At 42.9% G+C, this 21,765-nt stretch overlaps 1 protein-coding gene across 29 annotated transcripts in view; it reads right to left on the reverse strand.

Annotated features, from left to right (window-relative positions):
* Positions 1-4,114: 4,114 nt before the first annotated feature.
* Positions 4,115-21,765, reverse strand: part of Kmt2c (lysine (K)-specific methyltransferase 2C) — a 227,061-nt gene continuing 209,410 nt past the window's right edge. For 17 of the 29 annotated variants that reach the window (XM_017320820.2, XM_030254375.1, XM_006535690.4 and 14 more), the window contains 11 exons: positions 21,310-21,559; positions 20,026-20,165; positions 19,371-19,478; positions 16,387-17,503; positions 15,424-15,560; positions 13,981-14,123; positions 13,552-13,720; positions 8,460-8,576; positions 8,220-8,293; positions 7,948-8,056; positions 4,342-6,078 (listed from right to left, as the gene is read on the reverse strand). In XM_017320820.2, the coding sequence (XP_017176309.1) occupies positions 5,986-6,078; positions 7,948-8,056; positions 8,220-8,293; positions 8,460-8,576; positions 13,552-13,720; positions 13,981-14,123; positions 15,424-15,560; positions 16,387-17,503; positions 19,371-19,478; positions 20,026-20,165; positions 21,310-21,559 (2,457 nt within the window). In that variant the 3' untranslated portion in view covers positions 4,342-5,985. Of the gene's footprint in view, positions 6,079-7,947; positions 8,057-8,219; positions 8,294-8,459; positions 8,577-13,551; positions 13,721-13,980; positions 14,124-15,423; positions 15,561-16,386; positions 17,504-19,370; positions 19,479-20,025; positions 20,166-21,309; positions 21,560-21,765 lie in introns of those variants that run through there. The other 12 variants (XM_017320826.2, XM_017320825.2, XM_006535700.4 and 9 more) reach the window with 6 other exon arrangements.

The raw sequence follows: 21,765 nt of genomic DNA on the forward strand, positions 1-21,765 counted from the left end.
TGATATCTGATGCCCTCTTCTGGAGTGTCTGAAGACAGCTACAGTGTACTTGCATATAATAAATAAACAAATCTTTAAAAAAATTAGTCCTCAGCCTAAGAAAGGACATTTATAGGTAACCTCATGCATATGAGAGTTTTGTACAGAAGGCAGGATCCCTGTCTTCTGTCTCAACTCGGGAGCCTTTTGCTTCGGACCCTAGCCAGGACAGTCCAGCAAGAAGTCAGGCATGGACTTGAGAAATGAAGCAAGAAAAGTGTCTTCATCTGCAGAATGTGACCAAGTACGGAGAAAAATAGGAAGTCTTCCACAAACTGTCCCTGGTCACAGTGCTGAAATTTCACTATGTTTCAAACCCAACAAAACAATGCATACCCAGCTATCCATTTTGTCATTTGCAAGTGAAATATTTAGGTCAGGCAGCATGGTGGCATTCACCTTTAATCCCAGCACTGGGGAGGCAGCGGCAGACAGATCTTGAGATCACTGCTACCCTGTCTATACAATACGTTTCAGGCTAGCTGGGACTGTAGAATGAGACAATATATAAAAACACGGATTCCTCCAACCTCCTCCCCAAACAAAACCACCTCACCAACCAATATTTAATCCACTACTTGAAATAAACAACACATTATTATAAAATTGGCTTCTCTTTCAGGATTTCACCCAGCTGTAGCCTGATATGGTACCTGGTGTGTGTATCCACATGAGGCTTCCCCTCCACCCTCCACACACTGGGAGCACACACAGGCCACCACACTCACCTGTTCACTGATGCCAAGCACCCTGCCTGCTGAGCCTCCCTGATGCCAAATCTGGAAGAACTGGTTCCATCTGAACAAAACTGGACCTTATTCCCTCTATCCTCCACTGAACCTGAACTCATTTCAAGACCAAACTTGAACTTAGTCAAGACAGATCTAAACATAAAAGGTAAAATGAAAAAAGGAAGAAAATGCAGAGGACTGCCGTGACACCGGAGTAGACAAGGATTTGCCAAACAATACAAAATAGTTACACAATGGGACTTAAGTTCCTGTTTAAGACAGAATGAGAAGGTGGAAAAGTCTGAGACATGTATTTGGTGTATATACAACATTTGAAAGCTAACAGTTCAATCCCCAGTTTTGTATATACAGTTCATCGTACAAAAAGGTGCTCAGAGTTAGTCTCTGATGCCACTTTACATGCATTAACAAGAAACGTAGAGACTGTGACACAGGCTACAGAGTAAGGCTTAGGCCTACCCACCAATACTCACAGGAACCAAAGCAACCAGCAAATAAGAACGTGACAGGATAAGAGACAATATTACGCGTGGTGGCGCACGCCTTTAATCCCAGCACTCGGGAGGCAGAGGCAGGTGGATTTCTGAGTTCGAGGCCAGCCTGGTCTACAGAGTGAGTTCCAGGACAGCCAGAGCTATACAGAGAAAACTTGTCTCGAAAAACCAAAAAAAAAAAAAAAAAAAAAAAAAAAAAGAGAGAGAGCAAGCTAATATCACATTAAAAGAAAGAACGTAAGTTAACTTCACTGGAGGTGAGGCAGAAGCATACCACAGCTAAAGCATTCAACTATGACTAGAAAGGCAAGAGACAGATTGGATTCCCACAGCCTCCCTCAAGCGTAGTCCCACTGACTAGGAGACCTCCCAGTGGCACCAAATCATTTGTTTGTTTTTTTTTTTTTGAGACAGGGTTTCTCTGTGTAGCCCTGGCTGTCCTGGAACTCACTCTGTAGACCAGGCTGGCCTCGAACTCAGAAATCCTCCTGCCTCTGCCTCCCAAGTGCTGGGATTAAAGGTGTGCGCCACCACCACCCGGATTTTTTTTTTTTTTTTTTTTAACCATATTCCAAGTAGCACCAGACTGGGCCAGAATCTCCTACACATGGGTCCAGGCAGCAGCTTTCTTCAGACACAGGGTACTGAGGACCGAAGGACAGCAGTTCTAAGAGACAGGTGAGATGTCTTTTCATACAAAATTCAGCCCAGAGCCTAGGGGCAGATGGGTGGGGTGGCTTTGAGGAAAGTGAGTCCTGGCTGTGGCTTCCACAGGGACACTGGGCTGAATGTACTGCTAGCCTCCTGTGCGTCAGTCTTAGAAGCAGTATTTGGGAAACGGTCATCATACTGGGTGATTTGTAAGAGTCCAGAAGGAGAAAGCAGGAGAGCTGGGGAGAGGTGGTGGTAGTGGGTACTGAATGGCTCAGGAGTTTGTGACCGAAGCTGGGCATACCTCCCAAGAGGAATTTTTAAGACTGCTGGTAAAAGTTCCATTGAGGAAAAGGAAGCAGGGTACTTATGGCTGGCTGTGTTTTGTGGTTAGCATTAAACCGAGTTTAAAGAATTCTCTAGAAAATAGTTTTCCAAAACTTGAATCCTGTTCTTCAGAAAAAAAAAAAAAAAACCTTTAAAAATCAGCCCAAGAATGCTGCACAAGGAGATGCAGATGCGTGTACAGGTCTGGTAAGACCTGCCTGCAAACCACGTACAAGCTTAGCAACCAAGATGGGGCAGCAGACAGGGCTGGAAATAAACCAGAGAATGAGATGAAGTGCGGAGAAGCCAGATTCCATCTTAGAAGGGCAATCCCAAGGCTTCACCATGGTGCTAGGCTCCCCAGCTGATGGCAGGCTTGGGTCCAGAACACTCAGAAGCCGCAAGCACTGCCAGTGGCTCATGTGGCGAGGGGGTCATCCTGCTTCACCTGTCTGGTATCCTCAGTACTCAAGCAAAAAGTTGGATACTGCCTTGTCAGATGAGGGGAGGCTTATCCCAGGAAAGCAAGGGTTAGCGACACATTAAAGAACAGTGGCCAACACTCAGTATAAGGAACTTAAAAAGTGAGCCAAAGTGAAACTAACCTGGTGTTTCCAGTAGAGACAGATGCTGGGCTCATTGTACCCCAGTACAAGGTGCCAAGTGTGCAACCAAAAAATTACACGTAGCTGACCAGCTTGGAGCTGCAGTCTTAGGGCTGCTCCTGTTTTCATGAGTCACTGTGAGCATTCAAAGCTGGAACTCAGGTGGCCATGGAGGATAGCAATGCAGGCCTGTGGACAGATGCTGGCACCGTGCAGTCTTCTGGGTACATCCTCTCCCATGCTCTCTCTGCCTGTATTTAAGTGACTAGACTTTCTTTCCCTTTCTGGCCTTGAGTCAGCACTGTTCTAGTAAAACAAAGGCATTCCTTCCTTCCCTCAGCATCTGATGGTGAATGTGCATTTGGAGGCAGAAAGGATATATGGCATCAGGCAGGAGCTCTGAACCCTCCACATGGAGAAAAAGAAAAAGAAGGGGCTTCTGGGGATTTTTTTTTTTTTGAGACAGGGTTTCTTTTTTTTTTTTTTGGTTTTTCGAGATAGGGTTTCTCTGTGTAGCCCTGGCTGTTCTGGAACTCACTCTGTAGACCAGGCTGGCTTCGAACTCGAGACAGGGTTTCTGTGTGTAGCTGTTGTCCTGGAACTTATTCTGTAGACCAGGTTGGCCTTGAACTGAGAGATCCACCTGCCTCTGCCTCCCAAGTGCTGAGATTAAAGGAATTTTGATTGTTAATAGCGTTCTTCATTCCTAAGAGAGGGTCTTGTTTACATTTATGTAGCCCAGGATAGTCTTAAATTCATAATCCCCCTGCTTCACAGAGGATTCAAGGTGTGCCACATTGCCTGCCTCTTAGCAGCTATTCAATCTGACAGATCTCTACCATACAGAGGAAAACAGAAAAGTAGCTTAAAGGAGGGAAAATGAAACAAAACCAAAACCTGTCTAGGTGGCCTGGCAGCAGCACACACCTGTTGTCCTGGCTTCTGAGGAGACAGATGAGGAGGTGAAAAGGCTGCCTGGGCTTGGGCAGCACAGTGAGACGTCATCTCAGACACAAACCAATGCACAGAGTTTAAACAAGCAAATAAACATGAAGAATGATCTTTAATCTGCTGTACTCCACCCTAATACAAGTTCTCTTCCATATTTCACTGCGGGAGGGGAGCCCACAGCCAGGGAGCATGGCTGAATTTACATCCAAATGTCTAGACTAGCAATTCTGAAAGATACCAAGCAGAACCAAACTCCAAACATGACCACAGCCCACAGAGAACACAGTGCACATTCTATAGATGTAAAATATTTTATTTGTAAATGGTGATCTTCTAAATCTGTGTCCACAAATTCCAAAACCCATAACACTCTGTATACTTCAAAAAATTCAATTTTTGCCAACATTAGATACTATTATACAGAACAGAAAACAACCAAACTCGGCAGGACAAATACTGGTAGGATGTCAGAGTATTGTACAAGAGAAGAAAAATATTCAAGAAACAAATTTCATACAGCTATTTATCAAGAGAAAAATATATACAATTGATTTATTCTGTAAGATAAAAATACATCATGCCATATACATTACAAGCTGAGAGCTGAGTCACTGAATGTACCCACAGCTCACAGTCCACTCGAATTGTGCACACAAAAACTTCATTTTATACTTAGCCTGTGAAGTGTCAGTACCAGAATTTTTAAGTACAAAATAAAAAGCTAACCTGGTTCAAATGCTGATTAAGTTTCTACAAGCAAACACAAAACAGTGTGGTTTTTTTTTATTAAAGAAATGTAAACAAACAAGTTCATACAAACACATTTTAAAATTACATCTTCGAAAAACCCTATTGCCAGAGTCCTGCAGCTGGGAGCATAATCACACCTCTCTTTCTCCCCATCTCTCTTTTTTTTTTCTTTTTCAAATTTTTATGTTAAATAGAAGGCTAAGGAGTTGGGTTAGGTCCCTGCTACATGACTCTATGTTTACATGATTCTGTGAGGTTGGAAACAAAGTTCTAATCAAAACTACTTTTGCTGAAGAAAAAATTCAGCCTCCATTTGGGTTGTGTTTAAGCCGTTATTCACAGTTATCACAAATTGTAAGCACAAAAAAACCTGACTGAAGAAGTAGGGATGCAACAATATAATATGAAACATTAGTTTAAATCGCCAACAGCTATAAAAGTTGTAGTTGTAGCACACGCGCTGCTGTCAGAAGTTAGGTGTAGAAAACAAGCACTAAGAGACAGTTTCCAAAAAGCCCAGGAATACCGGGGCAAAATTTTGGTTATTACATAATTATAATGGCATATTTAATAACACAAAATTATATTGTAACATCCCTACCACGGTTATAAGCACCCGAGCTGCTGCAGCGCCTGGTAGCATTTGGTCAATAACTATTTTTATACTGTTTTTCTCAAAATATTTACATATTTGTACAAAGTAACAGGGTTTGTTAGTTCTGCAGGTAACAGCAGCAGCTTGGCTTTCTTCTAACTTTTATTTAAAAATAGCTTCATTCACTTATTCAATAATAAATACAAAAAGTTTCTCTTATTTTACAGAAATCAAAAACTACAATAAACTGACTCATGGAATCAAGTATTCAAATGTATTTAGTGCAAGTTATTATCCCTTAGCTCTATCCCTAAGGAAGTCATCTCAGTACATTCCTTGATCAGTGGTGTCCACTTTAGTTAAACTGAGGGCCTGCCCCTGTCAGTAAGGCGTGGCCAGCACTCTGGACAGCCCCCTTCGCTGGTGATTTCAGTCTTACATTCATAGGAAGGCCCCCACCCTGGGGCAGGGCAGCCACCGGCTCTTTGCCCCAGTAAAAGTTTCTCCTTAGTGAGACTAACAAAACATAACAAAACAAAACCCACCCACAAGGAAACAAAAGGAAGGAAAGAAGAAAGAAAAAAGAAAAAAAAAGTGCTGGACCATTCTGTGACTCTGCTGACCTCAGTGTGCAGCAAGGCAGCCTAGCCGGCTCCTCTGTGCTGAGCATCCTTCAGACAAGGCTGAGGAATCAGAGCTCCCAGAAGCTGTTTCTTAAAAAGTCAGAAAACAAAAATATCTTTCTGTCTGCAAAATCCAATGAAGTGTTGAATCGCCTCTTCCTAGGGACGAGCCACCCGGTGAGATAGCAAGGAATGCATTCAGTTCATCCACTTCCGGCAGTTCACCGCTCCACAGTGACACGGAATCTTGTGCTGGTCATCTTCAAAGTCAAACTTATAATCATAGCAGAGCTGCCCATGGCAAACAGACAGTGTGAGACAGGGCAGTGCCCCGTTCTATCCTCTATTTCAAAACCAGCAAGCAAAACAGACACAAGCCAAAGCAACACTGAGTTTGTTTAGGTCCCATAGAACCTTGAGGCGGTGGGGTATCCCAGAGGCAAGTGAAACTACTGTTGTGGGGTGGTGATCTGGTGTGCCGAGCCTCTGACTTCTCATAGTGTCCTCTCCACCACTTTGGGTAAGATGAGGACCAGTACTCCCTCAAACCGTAGATGGCTCCTTGGTTTGGACAGAGATGAACCTGCCCTTGTCAACATCATGGCTTTCCCCTTGTCCACCTTTTCCTCTGAAGAACCTGCCTCTATTCAAAGATCCTATAGCTAACTAGAATTTGTCACCATAGAGAGATAGAACACTGCAAATCTACCATAAAAGTGATTGGGGCTATGTCCAAATCCCCGTCATTGTTTTTACTACCAACATCTGTACTTGGCCTAACATCTTTGTGACTATAACATAGAGTTTACATTGTTAATGTTTACCTCCACCAATCCCAAACCTGTCTTTAGACAGCATCTAGAACCTACCGATACCTCATGTCTCACCAATTAATGCACAAATTGAGGACTTTCTTTGGTCCTGTGGTGGCAAAAGTCAATCCCATCTTAAACTCAGTGGAACACGATGGAGTTCAGGGTGTCCTGAATCTGGTTTTTAACCATGGCTCAGGGTAAGCTAGTGTTCCCCTTAGAGAAAAAGCTGTTTGGATCAGCATTCAATGGCTGTAGAATTCTTACTCAAACTCCAGGCCACCCAACTGGGTGGCTGGAAAGCAGCATGACTCCCTCCAAGTAAGCTTTACACCCTGTTCCCTCGACCCCATAAAGCCAAGGGAGGGCAAACAGTCAATCTCTGGGTCTTTCCAACTCAAACATCAGCCACTATCTGGAAGACTGCACAGGGAGCAAAAAACTTGCAGCCACTGTGGAGCAGCTGCATTGGGAAAAGAATGCACTGCCTTCTGTTAGGTGTTTGCTGAGTAATAACAGGATTGGCAACTCTAGAGGATGCATACAAGATGACACTCAGGGGAGATACTAGGCTGCTCGGCAGGCCCTGTCCTAGTCACATAAGGATGTTCTTAATTTTAAAGGTAAGTTCTACAAAGACCAAGTAAATAGATGTGGTCTCACACTGTCTACACAAGACTAGAGCTTCATCACAGTGGGCACATCCAGGCTTCCTGACACAGCAGACTTCCCAAGAGCTTTGTATTGGACACTAACTCCAGATTTAGAGCACTACATTCAAGGTGCTGATGCCATGTGTGAAAGCCAGAGCTGGGACACGTAAATAGGACAATTAAGGATAATAACCTGAAGAGCTAGACCAAAGTCATCTCTGTGAGATACTAAGAAACAAATGTCTCGTCCTACATAAAACATTTTAAAGACAAAACAAAAACATACTATATATATATATGAATGATGTGAAATTTTCTAAGTGTGCATATGAGCAGGAACATATAGCTCCCCAAATTTGTGCCTACAGTCCTTGCAATAATATATCATGTGAATATATCAAGTCCCTGTGATTGCCAGAACTTTGACAGGAACCATCTTGAAAGGAGCTTATCAGACTGTCCAGATTAAGGGACAAAGAAAGGAGGATGCTAAGCTACTTGGTACTATATGGTGGGTTTCATGTGGCTTTATGATCTACTACAAGGAAGAAGCCGGCATTTGAATGTCTGAAGTAAGATAAACAGACGGCAAAGCCCTGGGTTGAGGCTGAGACTCTAAGAGTGATGTGATGGAAGCCGCAGTCAGGAACTGCCACACCCTGGTACAGATCTCAGCAAGCCCTTCCCCTACTTACCTCTTCTCCTTTCTGTATCCTCCGGTTGGAGCTGATGATAATCTTGTGTCCTCTCTCAAAGGTCACGACTTCAGCCACACAGTTAGGGGCACAGGAGTGGTTGATGTATCTGTGGGACACATCAGAAAACTCAGTGTGAAAACAATGAAGAGCTTCCCCTGTACAGAGGAAACTATGGCTGCTTCTCTGGATGCGTTAACAAAGCAAGTATAAAGCTCCGCTGCCCCTCCCCGAGCAAAGCCCTCTGGGCCACAGTCTCCTTCCTGCCTCACCTTGCAGGCCCTCCTGTGAGTGTGGCGTCAATCACGTGGTCATTGTCCATGCGGAACATGTACACACCCCGGTTCTAAAGAGAAGGCAGGTAGTCAGTCATCGGTGTGGTCTGAATGACTTCCCCTCACGTTCAGTCTGTGCTGGGAGCACCCTGGTCACATTCCTGGGCACCCTACCAGACACAGCTGATGCATTTGCGGTGTGTCCCACTGGCTGCCTGTGCTCAGTTTATACAGTACCTGAGACTCATAAAGCTTCTCCTTCCGGTTTGCAACCTCATTTCGAATAATTGTTCCAATGTACTCGATGACCATAGTGTGTTTTTCAATGTCTCTAGCAGCATACAGGCCCAGTCCCTAAGTGGAAGGAAAAAGGATTGTAAGTAAACATTGCAATATCCCCGACAGACCTTTAGTCTCTTCATCAAAATGCACTGCCCTTGCAGTCTTATGAAAAGCCATATTTAAGGTTTAGTTAAAAACCCTAACAACACAGCTCCTTTCAGCTTTAGCACATTACACTGTTCCCGTGTCCTTTTCTACACTGTCTTTCGGCCTGGCTTACTGCGATGACAGTGTAAGTGTTAACTGTCCTTGGATGACTGCAACTTGGATGTCCTTCCCTTCACTCTGGAAAGACACCACAGGAAGGACCTCATTACAGGCGGCCCTTAGCACTGATCATCCCTCCCACCAGCACAGCAAGCTAAGCTGCCCACTAGCGACTCCCTACACCAGCAACAGTAAGTGGATTAAGACAATCTCTACAAGTGCTATGTGGCTCGGGTGGGCAGCTGCACTCTCCACTATGCCTGCTCAATTACCACCAAGCCCCACACAGTAAGCATCCAATACAATAGGAAGAGGGAGAGGAACTATAAGGAGTATGACTACTACAAAGTTGTTTCAGATTTGACTGAGTTTCCTAGAAATAGCAGAATACAGCAAAACAGAAAACATTACTTTGTTCTAGTATCAGGAAAGGTGGGAACAATTCAGTTTTTGAAGTTCTTCCCAATAAAAAAATTCTGAGGTGAGAGAAATGTACAGGATACATTCCCAGCTCTTTTTAAATGTTTTGAAATAAGATCTCACTAAGTTGTTCAGGCAGTCCTTAAATTTGTGATCCTTCTGCCTCAGCCTCCTGAATGGCTGGGATGACAAAAAACCTGTTCAGTTGAACACACTGAAGCCTTATTTGGCAGCTTAGACTGTCCACACCAGTGCCTGGTAAATCTATACTATCTTAGAGGTGGCAGTAAACACAGATGTGGGGAAATACTTTTAAAAAAGCAAATAAATACAATGTTCACAGATAATCTGCATTTTATTGCCCTAATCTGGGTTTGTGCTTTCAATTCTGACCAGGGAAGAAACTATGGTGAAAAGGAGGGATGAAAATCAAGTCCTCCACTCATGGAATCTGCCAGAGGCTTCTCACTAGAGCGCATAGTAAGTCAACTGTGCCGGCATGTTTGCTGGTTCCAGGTGTGACTCAGATGTGAACAAATCAGAACATAAAAACAATGTGAGTGCACATCAGTGCCATCTGGGCCAGCGTAACAAGCACTCCAAACTGTGTCTGAGAACCTATGGCATGGTAATAGCAATGGCTGCAAAGGATATTGTATGCAAAATAGCATTACAATTATTGGCTGTATAATAAAATAAAGTTAAAAAAATGGAAGTTCATTGTATAGATAAAATACTAGAAGAACACAACCTAAGTGTGTATACAGAAATGATACAAACTTGTATGCTTGTCTATATAAATCCAACCAAACAAAAAAGCCAAAAAAAAAAAAAACAAAAAAAACTTTGTAAGAAAAAAAGATACTGGAGTTCTGATGGGCATGTTTCATACTGGAAGACACCTAACCCTGCAAGCTAGTACAAACTGAAATATGGACAAAGGTCATAAAACATATAATTTTCAAAAAGGCAAGTCCAAAGGCCAGTCATGAGAAGACAGCTTCACCAGCAGTCAGTGTCAGAGGCTGGAGAGATGGCTCTGTGGTTAAACTGCTTCTTTCTGTTCCAGGGGAACTGAGTTCAGTCAGCTTACAAAGCATACAGCAGCTTACAAAGCCTTTGACTCAGCTCCAGGGACCCAATGCTCTCTTTTGGCCTCTGTGGACATGCATTTTCACACAGGGTGCATATTCACATGCAGACATAAATATAAACGAGAATATATTCTTTGAGAAAGATCTCAGTGTCAGAGTATACCTACGAAGCTGACAACTGTAAAAAGGTGAGAACACCTCCTACACAAGAGAAAACCAGAATAGAGTCCCAGACTTCAGGAGGAAGCCAGCAATTACGGCCTTTTGGGAAAATATGTTATTAAAAGAAAAAGTAAATATAGTTTTAGATAGAAGCTTTACTTTTTCGATTATGCTCCATAAAACTACAACTATCAGGATGGATACAAGACTATTCCTATGGGACACTGATGGCACGGCATCTGCTGTGAGACCGCCAATGGCCGTGCAACGATGGGATTGCACTTCATCACTGTGAAGCATCACACAACGTACTGAGAATGTGATGGGAGACTCAGGTAATGCGAGCTCTGTGTTCCTGGGGGAAAGTGAGCATAGATAATATGATTCTATTTTCATAAATGTGTCCATGCATGTGTCCCTAAGATATAAAAACTACCACCATTACCACAATCACTGAAGACAGGAATGGTGAGAGGACATGACAGAAAGCCGAAACTCTCAAAGACCACTCAGGAGTGTCAGTGAAGACAATGCTCACTGCAAAAGCCTGGCAGCCTGAGGGCAAACACGCATGGCAAGGAGAACACTGCCTCCTGGAACTGTCCTCCACCTACGCATGTGCATGTGTATGTATGTACAGTAACAACAATTAAAAAATGGCTCAGTGGTTAAGAACACTGACTGTTCTTCCAAAGGTCCCGAGTTCAAATCCCAGCAACCACATGGAGGCTCACAACCATCCATAATGAGATCTGATGTCCTCTTCTGGTGTGTCTGAAAACAGCAACAGTGTACTTACACATAATAATAAATAAATCTTTGGGCCGGAGTGAGCGGGGCCGGAGCGAGCAGAGGTCTTGAGTTCAATTCCTAGCAACCACATGGTATAGCTCACAACCATCAGTACAGCTACAGTGTACTCATATACATAAAATAAATAACTCTTTAAAAATAATGATTGAGGTTAATTATAAGCTGAAGACATAGTCAAGATCCCACTAAAAGCATTCCTCATGAGTGGAAACAGGCACAGAATGAGCAAGCTCTAATATCTAAAAGGCAAGTGAGGAGAGAAGCAACTGGAAGTAGCAGAGACAGGGCCCTAACATGTCCACAGAATCTGACAGAGGGTCACCTCAGAGAAAAAGGCTGTGAAACAAGACGAAACAAAGTGATCAAGAGCGAAGGGCTTGTAACTGGTTGTTAAAATGTATAAGAAAGATCATCCAGGTAAAGTAGAAGACATTTCAGAAGAGCAAAACAAGGAAACCATAAAGAAGGCAGCTGTCCACCTAGGTCATGACACTGGCTGAACTCCTTCAGAGCTGGGTCTCTGGAGGTGGGCAGGCTCCTGGTCTGTCAACCTCAGAACATTTTTTCCTTCCAGCCCCTGCTCCCAGGATGTTGACTCTGAGACTACCTATTAATAAATACCTTGCCCACAAGCTTAGCTCATTCCCCAACTAGCTTGTAGCTTCTTTAACCCATTCAAACTATTCTATGTCTACCACATGGGTCGTTACCTCTCCTCAGTCCCAGCCTGCTTCTTCCTCAATGTTTCCCCCAGCATCTCACTCCAATCTCTTTGTAATCTCTCCCTGCATCTCCTTTTATTCACTCACTACTTGCCAGAATCCTCTGCCTTCCTGCCATTATCCCACCTCCTATTTCCTGCCTCAGCTCATTGGCCATCATCATCACAGGTGATGCTCAACCTGAAGTCACAGTGCTGCAGACTAAAAGGATTCATCAAGAGAAAAAATGATAAAGAGAGCCTGATGCCAGGCACGTTTGCAAACTGTCTAAGAACAAGATTCTTAAAGCGACCGGTTAGGAGGAAAGCCATTGTACTAAACTTGTAAGAATTGTGATTGTTGATCTAATTTTTACTGTACGTACAAACTGGTTTCCAGGAGGGGCTGGAACTTGGAAGAGGATGGGGTGAAGTAACAGAATTTTATCGCAGGGTAGATCTGAAAATACTGAGGCTGATTTAGGGACGGATAGACACTATTTAACAACATGAGTGTGGGGACTGGAGAATCTGACAAAGTAAGAGCTTTACAGTTCCAGTCTTTGACAGGAGAGTTTCTGATTAGACAGACACACATCAACATTAAGACCACAACTGAAGACTACAGGTTCAATTTTAAATGCTTTGTCAATGGGCAGCCTTACATGTAAATACTTGTACTGGCTGGTTTTGTGTCAACTTGACACAGGCTGGAGTTATCACAGAGAAAGGAGCTTCAGTTGAGGAAATGCCTCCATGAGATCCAGCTGTAAGGCATTTTCTCAATTAGTGATCAAGGTGTGAAGGCCCCTTGTAGGTGGGACCATCCCTGGGCTGGTAGTCTTGGGTTCTATAAGAGAGCAGGCTGAGCAAGCCAGGGGAAGCAAGCCAGTAAAGAAAATCCCTCCATGGCCTCTGCATCAGCTCCTGCTTCCTGACCTGCTTGAGTTCCAGTCCTGACTTCCTTCCTTAGTGATGGACAGCAGTTTAGAGGTGTAAGCTGAATAAATCCTTTCCTCCCCAACCTGCTTCTTGGTCATGATGTTTGTGCAGGAATAGAAACCTGGACTAAGACAATACTCCTAGAATGTCTATCAGAAATGTTCAATGATTTCACAAAAAGGCAGTGCTAAAAAGATATAGCTTCCAAATCCAAAATGGCACATGAATTTATCCAATGTTGTTGAAGACCTCTGTCTTCAACCCTGATCTGACCCAGCTTGCTCTATCTTCAAGTGCTGGCATTCATTTTAACTTTTAGCTCAGTGCATGCAAAATCCAGTGCAGCCTGTTTCTCCACAGCCTTTAACATGATATAAAGATGTGGATTCCCAAGGCCTGCTTTCTACTTGAGGTTCAGCACCAAGTTCTAAGGCTACAAACTAGAGTCCTCATGTGAAAACCTGACAAGGTGGAACACAACTCTCAAAGCATGATTCCAGGGTTGGGATTAACTCAAATCACAGTACCACAAAAATAAACAAAGAAACAAATAAGCAAACAGACCTGATTCTCTCTCTGCGCCCAATGTGCAGTAGCTTTTCCTACTGGACATCAGCATCTTGAGACCTAACTCAACTTCCTTCCTTACCTGGATCCGAGATCGGGCCAGATACACATTAGATTTCCATTCAGTCTTCATTCTCCGGTACTGTGATGACTTGGAGTGGACAAACTGCTTACTGTAGGGTGCATTCAGCTCTCCAGTGACTGTGCTCTGAAATGACTTTGAAGTGCTGGTGCTATTCAAGGTGTGAGGCCTACAGATGACAATGTACCAACAGGACAATAAAAGGACAACTGAAGATACCTCTGAATAATGTGAAAGCCACGCCAATTAAAAGCCTTACTGACAGACACAGAAAGCTGCCTAGCAGAGACACAGAGCATCTTCTGAAGTTGTCAGGCACATACACAGCCAGAGACAGCAGGGTTTGTAAGCAGCAGACAAATCAAGCACAAACCCCACTAAGGTGCCTAGAAACCCTGGGCTGTACTATGTGAAGATGAAACAAGATACCTTAACACAAACCTCTTGACATGGGCGCTCATTTTAGGTTCAGAACGGGCACAACCTGTGGGGTTCACGGCAAGGGGAAGCTCCATGAGAGGATTACGGCCATATCGGAAGGTATAATTTTCACATGCCTCAACCCCAGGAAGCTAAAGAAAGGAGAAAGAGACACAAAATGGTAACTCATCTGGCCAAGGATATAATTTTCAGCCAGGCCCAGGGTGAAAACAATTTAGATATTTTTTGCCCCCACAGTCAGTGACCTATTTAATAATGAGGCTACACTCATAACTATTTGAATATTGTATAAATCCAATTTCAAAACAAAACTTGGTAAGCCCAGGCCACCTTTTCTTGAGGAGATTAACTCTTCCTGCATTAAGAATTCCTGCATGTGAGAGTTCTGATGTTTCAGTTTACAGACAGGAAGAGGTGGTCACAATGTAATAATGACTGTCTGGATGTCTAGAACTCAGAGCAGCTGGGGGTCATCTCAGTGGTTTAGTTTCTGGATCTCTTCTCCCTTCTGTACAATGTGATCATGACACAAAGCTGTCACTCACTGTTCCAGCAGTTTTGGTGGTAAATTAAGGTCTACTTGAAAGTAACTGAGATGTTCAAAGTTTCCTTTATATTTATTTTTTAAATTATTTTTCCATTTACTCCTGCATGTGTTTGTGTAGAGAAAGGGCGAGTGTTCCAGTGTATACATGAGTGCTGTGTGAGCCTTTGGAGACTAGAGGATGAGCCGTTGGACCTGGCTCTTTACGTCCACCATACTGGACTTATTAGGCTGCCAGGCTTAGTGGTAGTGCCTTTACATGCTGAGCCACCTCACCAGCTTGGTCTTCTTTTCTTTTTGTAGCTTGAAGAATCCCACCTAGCCCTCAGGCTTTCAAGGCCAGCATTGTACCACTCAACTAGAGCCTTAACGCTCTTCTTACTTTTTAACAATTCTGAGATAAGAGTCTCAGCAGGTTGCCCAGACTGATGTCTACTTAGATATCTACTTCCACCTCCTAAGTGTCTGAGATTACAGGCCTTCATCTCCAGGTCTGGCTCTAGAACATAGTTCTAGTGAATACATTTCTTTATTGTTCCATTTGACAAATGCACCTACACTCAGAGAAGATACTAGTCAGTACTGCTGCAGTGGGACCACCCACCCCTAGGACAAGGGCAAGAGAAAATCAAGAAAAGTTAAGAAAAGGGGAAAAAAATCTGCAAAAAAAACCAGGACTTCAGCAGGTCAGGGGCATCTCCTCAGACACATGGTTAAACAGGACAGATGACACTAGCTGTCCTCTGAGAAACTTGATACTAAGCTTGCCAACTGATCACCCACACTCAAGTTCCATGTCCTGGAAAGTAGGAAGGTTTCTATAGTAGCACTGTGAACATGCTGGATTAGAAAACAAGCCCATGTTAGACTATAACCGGGACACTTACTGATTCAGCTATCCGTGCTACTGCAGAGACAGTCAGGCCAAACAGGTCTTCTCCTTTCAAATACGCAGGGAAAAGCTGCAGCATTTCAGATTTTTTTCTCACACAAGCCACAGGCTCCAAAATTTTATCCCAAACATCTACATATGAACAAAAAAAATAATTTTTACGATGAATTTCCTTTCAGCTAAACAAAAAGAAGGACCGGGCACAGTACAAAACCAAGAGAGGATAAAGAAGAGTCACTCACAAAGACCTACTAGCTTTTAAATAAAATCTGGGCAGCAATGTAACAAACACGTTTGTCAAATGGCAGCAACTTATTTCAAAGACTTGATGATATCTGGGGGAAAATAATGCCACCATAAGGACATCAAACAGTAAACATGAAAGAAATTAGTGAATTTAATTGGATATGGAACAAAAGAAAATACACTATTAGAAAGGAATAATTCAATTAGCAAGGGCTACAGATAGGCATTCCCCCAGTTGAGAATTAAAATACAGACTGGGTAGTTTCTTTGGAAATACCTTTGGACTGCTCCATATGTTTTTAAAAACTATGAAAACATTTAAAAAGCAGCTCTTTAGTACTTTCTACATCAGTAAACATGAAAATAAAAATGCCCAGTAGTACAAAATGAAGTTTGTAATTCCCAGCTTTAAATCCAAGCTGAATAGGACAAAATCATGCAATGCTTTGGATTTGGTCCCTGCTTTCTGCTTCTGACCTTGAAGGGAGTTCCAAGGTATCACTTCTCTTCCTCAAGACTCTGCAGAATAGAATATAGAATCTGCAGAGCAAACAAGGTGCACTAACACAGCATCCAATAAGGTGTACTAACACAGAGGTTTAAGATTTGCACCGACAAGTAAAGGTTCTTCATGAAACCATCACATACAAAACAGAGACACTGACATGGAACACCACCCACTGGCCTGACAACAGCACACAAGTGATCCTACCTTTAGGTGATGAATCACTTAAGACCAGGTCCTCATGGCCTTGCTCTACAATCCTGATGACAAACACAGGCCGCCCATCTTTCTCCTCAATGGAGCACAGGTACCGGCAGCGTCGGTTGGCATAGCGGGTGCTCCAGTATAACCGGCTGGCTTCATAGCCCACTGGGAAGAGTGCTTTCGGAGAGTGGAATGCTTGCATCTGTTGTGGAAGCAGCTGGCCAATGGTGTGGAAGATGAGGCTCCCAACACGAAAGGTATGGTCCCGCTCTCCCCGCTGCACGATACTAGCAATCTGCCGCACCTCATCTCGTTGCACATAGACCCTCCTGAAGACTGCAAAGTAACTTAACTGTTGCTCGTGGATTCCCTTTGGTTTGTGCATGGGGCAAAGCATTGTTTTGTCCTTAAAAAACATGCATTGTGCTTTAGTGGCGCAAGTAAAATGATAAATGTTGGTACATCGGAATCTGTGACATCCACTGGTGGCACCTGTCTTATGACAGAAGACACACTTCATTTGTAGTCCTCTCCTCAGCGCTAGCTCCACATTTATTAAGGCACCAGCCTGTGTTTCATAAACCTCTGTAGACCACAGAGCACAGTTCAGGTGGACCCAGAGGTCCAGGTCCAGGTTGAGCAGCCGTGCTGGCCCATCTGTCAGCCCGTCCCCTTCCTCATGACAAAAGCAGCACTTCCGACAGTCTTTGGGCACAGGGTCAGGTTTAAGACAAGTGCCCAATTTCTTTAGAAACTCATCTATTTCATCCTCACAAGGTGGCTTAAAGGTCCCCTTGGGGATGACAATATGAATGCTCCATTTCTTCCACTTCATTCCTCTCCACTTTTTATTCAGTGGTCTACAGTCTTCAAGCCCAACAGGAACAGTCCTCAGCCGAGGCTTTAACTTGACCGTTACCTTAAGCTCATCAGGCTTGGACTCGACTTTGGCTGCTTCAAAGGCTGGAGGGAAGGATATGGGAGGTGATGCAGGAGGGGAAACCTTTTCCTGGAACTGAGGGAGACAGTGCACATCCAAAGTGGAGATGTTGTTGCTATACTGGTGAAATGCTTTGGAAGGCTCCTTCATAGGGGACTGTGGCAGTGACGGAAGGGATTCCTGGGCAGCAAAAAGAAATCATGAGAAAAGGGAAGGATTCACTTGCCAGTAAAGCAAGTCTACTGATGGAGAGAAGCTTAATAGTCTATGACTTAAGGGGCAGGCACAGATGAGTAAATGTTTAGGCATAGCAAGTTGACCTTGAACACTGAGAATGGTTATTTTGCAATAACAGAAGCTGATAAAGGTAAAGGGCAAGGCTCCCGTGCCTCTCTTATACACAGTCACAATCTGGAGACGATTCTCTTAAACTTTCTTGGGAGACCTCCCCTTCCCCAATCAATGATTTCAGGAGATCTAATTCAATTTGTACAACAGATCTATTCAATTGTACAACAGATAATATACAACAGAGCACAGCAGCATCACCCACACAGGGGTTCGTCTCTACATCTTGAATGTTAGCCTTGGGCTTTATCAATTGCCATGAGAAACAGAGAAGAAAGGAGTGCCCTGTCAGCAAGCGAGTCACCTGAACACTCCGAGCCTCTCAGCTACGACCAGGTACTTCAGGAGAACAGTACCAGCACCTCTCAGCTTTGGGATAGACTGTCATGCCTCTGCTCATATGCTCATCCTGAAAGGTGGCTCAGGATTAAATCCAGAGTGGGCCACCCCATGCATTATTTTAAGAAACTACATGAGGAAAACCCATACTCTCTAAGAATAAATTTTAATTAAAAACCTAAATTTGTTTGTCAATTTGAATTTTACTATACCAGGGACTAATACACGTCGTAAGTGTTTTGTTTGGTGAGTACTATTTTGTGAAAGGCATATTAATGAAATCACATTGAAGCAGTGAGTGACAACTGGCAGCTTTACAGGAAAATTTTTCCTTCAAAATACATCATTAAAAATGCATCATGTGAACAACTCCATTGTTAGCCATACTGACACAATCTGCATGCGACTCCACAGAAAGCTGGACATGCACACGATGACTTCTCTTACAATTAAAGAATACACATAATTTTCTTTTTTACAAACCTTCCCAACTGACCAATAAAACAAAACTATTAATATTTAATGAGTTGTTCGTAATTAGTATAATGTAAGATCTGAGTACCAATTCTCTATTTAATTTCACACTCTTAAAATGTAGTTGAGCTAGGGGCTGGAAAGATGGCTCAGCAGTTAAGAGTACTTGCTGCTCTTCCAGGTTCCCAGCACTCATGTAGTAGCTTATAACTAGTTGTTACTTCAGTTCCAAGGGATCCAATGCCCTCTTCTGCCCTCAAGAGACACCCGTACACAAGACATACACACATACTACACACACACACATATATATGTGTGTAAATAAAATTAAAACTAAAAAAACTTTTAAAAAGTTTTTTCTTTAAAAAAATAATCTATATGTGACAGCATAAAGTTGAAATCCTAGCACTCTGAAGTCTGAAACTTTTAAATTTTTTTTTATTTTCTCAAAATAAAAACAAGATAGATACACAGACATTCCTGTGTGCGTGTGCGTGCATGTATGCATGCATGTGGTGGTAGTGGGGTGTCAACTCAGATTAAGGCAGAAGGATTATGAGTGAAAGGCAGCTCAGTGAGACCTCAATAGTAAACACTAAAAGAGGCATAGGATATAACTTAGTGGTAAAGTAGTTGGCTAGCATGTATTGGGTCCTACATTCAACCCTCAATGCCACTAAATAAATAAATGCGTGTTAAAATGTAACTTGAAACTTTCTACTTTTTTGTCAAATAGGGTATTTAGTAGGGAAAAATATAGCTGAAGGCTATATCAGGCTTGTCTGTCAATTTGAGCACCATCTTACTAGTGTTTTCCTATAGGACTCTTGAGGAGGGGACTGTAGCCCCAAGGCAGAAATCCCTCAATATACTTTGGTTACTTTACCTTGTTGTCTGAGTTTTTTGCTTGTGCAGCTGATGAATAAAGAATAAAGCAGTTATTACTACAAAAGACAATATCCTTTTCCATCCTTTTGGTGTTCTCTCGGGAACCCTGAAAAGCAAAGGGAAATGTGTGGGACCTCAGTAAGACACATGCTAATTAAACTAGTACCCTGTGGACTGCTAATCTTAGGTGACATTCAAAAGTGAGTGCTCTATATCCTCCAACTGTGAAGACACTGTCCCAATATTCACCCTATGATAATTTTCCACCTAAAAACCAATGCAAAGCTGGGCATGATGGTGCATGGCTTTAATCCCGGCACTTTGGAGGCAAAGGAAGGTAGATCTCTGTGAGTTGAAGGCCAGCCTGGCCTAGGACAGCCAGGGCTAAATAGAGACACAAATAGTTTAGAAGGGGAAAAAAAAAAAAAAGAAAAAACAACAACAAAAAAAAAAAACCCCAGAAACTACACTGTCCATATCTTACTGTATTCTAAAAATGAACAATTTAGTAGTCTGCTATAGCTGTTTGGTTTGAAGCTGAGCCCATCTACTACATGCTTGTCTATCATATCCCATGAAGCACTTTGTCTTGATGCAGAAGTCACTGGCAAAAACAGAAGTAGGACGAGGTCATGGGAAGAATAGTAAAGTACCTTGTTCACAAAGGTCAGATCCTTGCATGACTTCCGCACACCACTTCCAAGAATAACCACCTTACAGTGGCAGCACCACTGTGGTCGGAGCGACGCACCTTCTGCTGGACCATGACTAGAGTCTTTATACCCAGAAAGACCTAAGGAGTGGACTTTTGTTAGCAATTAAAACTGACCAAAGATACAGGTAGCACACAATAGAAAATGAAACTATGTAATCGATTACAACATGGATTACTTACTTTATATTTTTTTGCTTTAATAAAAATTTTCTAAGCTCTAGTGGCAGGGAATCTAATATTTGACAATGAAGTTCAAATAAAGGAAAACACCCACTCCCAAACAGCTGAAAAAGGAGGCTAGCACTAAAGAATCAAACAAAAGCAAAGCACCAAGATCCTCAAATATGTACAGTGCATCAAGAGAGCACAGATCCACTTCCTGACAGGTAAGCTGATACTGCAAGTTCTATGGGAAATAAAGAGCAATGAGTACAAATAACTTATGCGATTTACAGCATCAGAGAGAAGTGAAAGCCAAGGTATACTGTGAACAAGGCCCAAGGGCTCAGAAGAGCAAGTCTACACTGAGGGAATCTCCTGGGGTAGAGGGGTGGAGGTCAAGGCAGAAAATGGCAGGAGAAACAAGAAAGAGGCAGCCAACAGGTAAGATTACAAAGACTTTAATATAGGCAAAAAACTTTAATATAGGCAACTTTCAAAAAGAGTTCAAAGATGAGAAACAGCCAGATTCTAGTATAAGCTTAGGGAAGACAAAAATATGGCAAAGAATCCAGGGATGAGGAGGCAGTGAGGTACAAGGCTGGCACATAAGATGCCAGTGAGCAGAAGGAAAGCAACTTCATGGCAGGTGTAAGGAAGATGTGCTGATTCTCAGAATGGGCACCCAGGCATTCCTGTGGGAAGAAATACGCCCTACAGAGGATGTGCAAAGGCCGGAGGTAGTGTATGCAATAGCAGCTAAACAGAACAGAACAACAATGCACTATCTATGGCTTCATCTGTACCACATGGAGCAGGCTAGTTGGGGCAAGTGGCTCAGGGGTCTGCAAGCTGAACAGCTTGAACAGAGAGTTAGACTCAGTCTTGTTGCCATAGGCCAGAGCATAGAAATGCACATCACACCACAGAAAACAACAGCCAGAGCAAGTCAACTTAGCAAAGACTACACACCAACACATTGTTAAAAAGTAAATCAAAATTTTAGAATGAGCAGGCTTAACTTTTTAACAGAGAATGGATTTGGGATTAACAAAAAGCTCACCATTGCTTGTTGGAGGAAATGGTACATTAGGTTGCTTCAACCGGTAAGAGGTTGCTAATCTGGGAGGATTTGCAGATCCTGGTGGAGGCCCACGAAGAAGCAAATGCTGCCGATACTCCAAACTTGGGTTTACTCTGTGGCTACTGACCAAACCCATGGGTGGAACATCTGGAGCATTACTAACCTCATAGCTGTTAGGAATTCTCACGTGAAGAAGGTCAGAAAACGCAGCAACAACGCTGCTAATGTTCTAAAACAAAAAGTAAATACCATGTTACTCACCTAGAAGAAGAGTGCATCACTTAGGATAATGCTATCTTCATGATACAGTACAAAAGAACCCAAATACTTTTATATAAACTTCAATAAATTTATTTTCATGAAGTAATATACAAAGCCTTCATAAACAGAAATCTTCAGAGTTCCAACTGGCACTGGGATCTATACACAGTAAAC

Source organism: Mus musculus, chromosome 5, assembly GCF_000001635.26.
Source record: "Mus musculus strain C57BL/6J chromosome 5, GRCm38.p6 C57BL/6J".
Lineage (NCBI taxonomy): Eukaryota > Metazoa > Chordata > Mammalia > Rodentia > Muridae > Mus > Mus musculus.